General features: G+C 44.1%; 1 protein-coding gene across 1 annotated transcript in view; it reads right to left on the bottom strand.

Annotated features, from left to right (window-relative positions):
* TRIM36 (tripartite motif containing 36) overlaps nucleotides 1-4086 on the bottom strand; it is a 34629-nt gene extending 30543 nt beyond the window's left edge. Inside the window, exons 1-2 of the mRNA XM_004376983.2 lie at nucleotides 3822-4086; nucleotides 1499-1733 (exon numbers count right to left, since the gene is read on the bottom strand). Coding sequence (XP_004377040.1) covers nucleotides 1499-1733; nucleotides 3822-3848 — 262 coding nt within the window. The 5' untranslated portion in view covers nucleotides 3849-4086. The remainder of the gene's footprint in view (nucleotides 1-1498; nucleotides 1734-3821) is intronic.
* Between the last annotated feature and the right edge of the window lie 255 nt (nucleotides 4087-4341).

Genomic DNA, 4341 nt, shown 5'->3' with positions numbered 1-4341 from the left:
ACCAAAAGGTCGGCAGTTCGAATCCACCAGCCACTCCTTGGAAACCCTATGGGGCAGTTCTACTCTGTCCTATAGGGTCGCTATGAGTCAGAATCAACTCGACAGTAACGGATTTGGATTTTTGGATCTGGTAGGATGAGTTCAAGCTATTACTGTCTTTCTTCCTCTCCTCAGTGTGCCAGATTCCTAGTAGGGAGGGAAACATAAAAGTGATGACCACACAATGAGCATAACACTCTCCACCCTCGCACTCCGCGAACTCCTACAGCTTACCTAATGCTCCTTTTCTTGTACTTACATATAATTTTTATGTGCACAAAATATCTTTCAAGCAATCAGTGACTATCATTCAAAGAAAAATTTTTGCTTTTAAAATACTATAAAACCATACTTAGAACAATCTACTCTTACCCACTCTCTGATGAAGCACGTAAGACAAAAATACCACCGAAAGAGACTCCACATCGCAGGGTGGACCAAAAAGCCTGCAATCTCTGAAATGCAACTTAAGAAGGAAGAGATTCTTTTCTGCAAAGCTTATTTATAAGATTACAAAGTTACTCCTATGCTACTATCAAGAGGGAGAAACTGACAGAGTGGACAAAAGGATTAAATATAAAACCTAAAAGCCCAAAACAGACAGTTGAAGCCCTAGAAGTCTGGTACTTAGGGCCACTCAGGTGCTCTCCTCCAGATCAAGGATGTGTGTAAGACAAGGCTGTGGTGTTTCTTACACAAACTTCTGCCTCCCCTTGGATCCTGACCTCTGTCTCAACCTCCGATTTCTGTACTAAGATTTGACCCTTAATTTCTGTGTTCCCAGTGATCTCAAATTAATTGTGACCTATATTAATCCTAAAATGGCTGTTCAGAAGAAAGTAACATTAGCCCAACAGGAAACAATTTAAACATTGGCTATGGATTAAAAAGTGTATGTATGTGTACTATTATCTAATTAAATTTATTTCTATACATGACTACAGAATTCTACTAGTATTTACTGATACTCAAAATTATTATTTTAAAAACTGAATTAGAAATGGTTAAAGAAAATAAAAACATCAGGTAAACATACCAAATAATTTCCAAAAAGTCTTCTACGGCTAGCCATTACATATTATCATCCCTTAATTCTGCAGTATTTATTTACACATTACCATATATGCACGTGTCCCTAGTAAGTACTTTAGTAGTCCATTATTTTATCCCTCATATCAAGGACATAACAGAGTCAGAATATCCCCCAAAATAAAAAATACAGACATAGTTGATGATGGGTTTAGCACCAAGGTGGTGTTCAATATGCAATATCCACTTTAAGTGCATACCAAAAGACAGTTAGTTATGACATTTTAAAAGGGGGGAAGGGAGCCTTAATAACTACAGTTTATAATATATTCATCTTGCAAGATTAACCCTCAAATGATAAAATTCATTTTCTTTTTACAGTTATTGAGCATATATACAAGCTCCCCAGCCCCAAAGTTCTACCACATACCTGGTCTGTTAATTCTGTCAATTTTATCCAGGCTAGGGGACAGGAGCCGAAGGCGAGGACTGCTCTGATTGGAGTTGTCTGATCCCACATCATTGAACGAATCATCAAGAGTCAGTAAGAGTTCTTTTACACATTTATGACAGACACTGTGTTGACAAGGGAGAATCAGTGGGTGGGTAAACAGCTCCTTGCATGCTGGGCAAATGAGCTCTCTCTCAATATTCTTAATGGTAACCTTAAATTGAGAAAAAGAAATTAGGGTCAAAGGCTCTTAGCAGATAAATGCGTACAGTAACATGCATATGCCTTTTGTATATGTACATGTGTTTACTTTCCCAAAAAGAAACATTTTTTTTTAATCTTAAATTTTTCTATTATGAGATTCTATACCAACAACCCCCTCAATATCCACGGCCTAGAACTGAAGAGACATGAGATAGATGGTAAAAGCAAAGCATAAGAGAGAAAAATTAGCATAAAATATAAGGGAACCATAATATTCTATCAACAACTATAAAGTCATTCAAATCATTAATTCACTCAGTTAGGACTTCATTGAAATCCTGGAAGCAGATTACTACAATAGAAATTAAGAATACAGCACTAACAGAGCTATTTCTATATTGCACATTATCCCTGTGCCTGGCAAAATACTAAGAGCCAGTAAAAACTGTGGGTTAGCCAGTATGTGTGTGAAACCCTAGTTAAAATCTATTTACAAACTGAATTATTAGTAATTTTCTACATTAAATGTAACCATCTTTCATACGCTCCAACTGTAATGCAGCTGAAATGCCTGGGGTTCTCATGCTATATATCAAAGCAGTTATCTTAAAAGCACTTTATGAATATTTAAAAGAAGATGATTAAAAAGTGCCATTTATAAGTGTTCTCAATATTACAGGCTTACTTTTTTTTCAATGAGAAACAGTTTAGGCTCATCAGAACTAAAAAGGTTGATGACCCCATACCAGTTCTCCATTCTTACTCTATGTAGTTGAGTTTTTTGTTTGTTTGTTTTTAAATGTATCCCAAACTTCAGGCACTGTGACTCTATATTCAGTATCCCTGAAATTTTCATGGCAGTGCAACTTTAAAGTATTTATAACCTTGTACAATCATTTCTACTACTAGAAATACACAGAAAAAATTAAAATTGAATTCACTCATTTTAATGAATTGAGAGTATGCTATCCTATTTCCCCTAAAGTGTAACAAAATAATAATCCCTGGCAATTTAATAGCATTACAGCCAACCGGCATTAGCACTGTCAACAGGTCTTTCAATGCAAGATTCTCTTGCTGAGTCACTCAGATATCCAAAATAAGGACCCACATCATATTATGATGTTAACAGATTTGGAAATGCAATAGCCACACCTCACAACTCCCATCAAAGAATACTTCTATTTGTTCACATCCTATCTCATTTCACAACAGACTGACACCTAACTGAAAGGAAAATAATTGTTCTGAAGGTCCAAAATAGCCTCTCACACTCCATTTTTATATATAAAACTGTATCACCACTTAAGGTTTATCTTGCACTGAAAGATCTAAAACCATTTCCAATTTTCTTGTAGATAAATCAGTGTCTTCAACTTGGCTATTAAATCACGATGGATATAAAGCAAAAGAAAAAGTAGTGTCCTTTTACACTCATTGAGGTGCAAACTTAATTAAGAGAAATAAAATGTGGTGCCTCTCTCAATTAAGCCACTTCAAAATAAATGAGTTTCGTCAGGAAACTAACAAATTCGGAAGACTGGCAAATTCGACTCCTTCAAACACACACTTGTACCCCGACAGTCGCTAGGGCACCGCCCGACTCCCGCGAGCAGGCAGAGCCCAGGAGACGTCTCGGTGCTCCCGGCGGCGGCTGGGCCCCGAGCCCGGCCCACGGGGGTCCGAGCAGGGCGCAGCGCCGGCTCCACGACCGCCGAGACAAAGGACACCCCTGGCCCGCGACGGCAACCGAATCCCCAAAGCGAATTAATTCTACAGCCGGAACCCATTAAACAGCCCCATGCGGACTCCTCAAGGTGCTCAAGTGGAAGACCACCGGACCCAAGCGGCGCCCTCTTCCCCGAAGACGCCGAGTCCCACACTCCGATGGGCAGAAAGGGGGCGCCCCAGGTTACGGGGCCCTGCCCTGAGCAGGGCAAGGAGAAGAGGAAGCGGGGCCACCGCACCCAAGCACGCCCTCGCTCCTCCTCAAGAGAGGCTCCCTCCGGCCTCGGGGCGGAGGAAGGAGAAAGACAGAGGGCTCGACGCGCCGCCACCGGAGGGTGAGGCGGCGGCAACCCCCTCTCCCCACACTCACCAGCGAGTCTGAACCATCCCCCTCCATAGTAGCCTCTTGCCAGGTGTCAACAGCAGGTCCAAACAGGCGGACGGGCGGCCAGGGCAGGTTCCGGTGGGCGGGTCCCCGCGATAGCCGTAAAGCCTTGGTTCAGAGCCGGACTGAGAGCTGGTCAGCCGGACCGGGCCAGCGGACAGACGCGGAGACGAGCAGGCCGGGGCGGGCGAAAGCACAGGCGCGGGAGAATCGAGCTTCACTCCCTGCGACGGCCCCGGGAAACCCGCCCCGCAGCCGGCTGCGGCGGCGGCGCCGGCGGACTGCGGCGGGGTGGGCGGCCGCGTGGAGATCTTCGCGCGGACGCCGCGCCTGGGCGGGGCGGGACCGTCGCCCAGGCAACAGCGGTCACCGCACAAAAGGGGCGGGGCCTCTGGGCGGAGGGCCGGTGCAGGGCGGGGCGCGGGTGTGGCGCGCGGTTTGCAGGAGCCGCCACCTCCCACTCCCTCTGCTTCTGCCCCTTAACTCCTTCGCTGGATGCAGTCCA

This window comes from Trichechus manatus, unplaced genomic scaffold, assembly GCF_000243295.1.
Source record: "Trichechus manatus latirostris isolate Lorelei unplaced genomic scaffold, TriManLat1.0 scaffold00047, whole genome shotgun sequence".
Taxonomy (NCBI): domain Eukaryota; kingdom Metazoa; phylum Chordata; class Mammalia; order Sirenia; family Trichechidae; genus Trichechus; species Trichechus manatus.
Note: the sequence above shows the minus strand (reverse complement) of the source record. Positions and strands in the feature narration are given on the sequence as shown.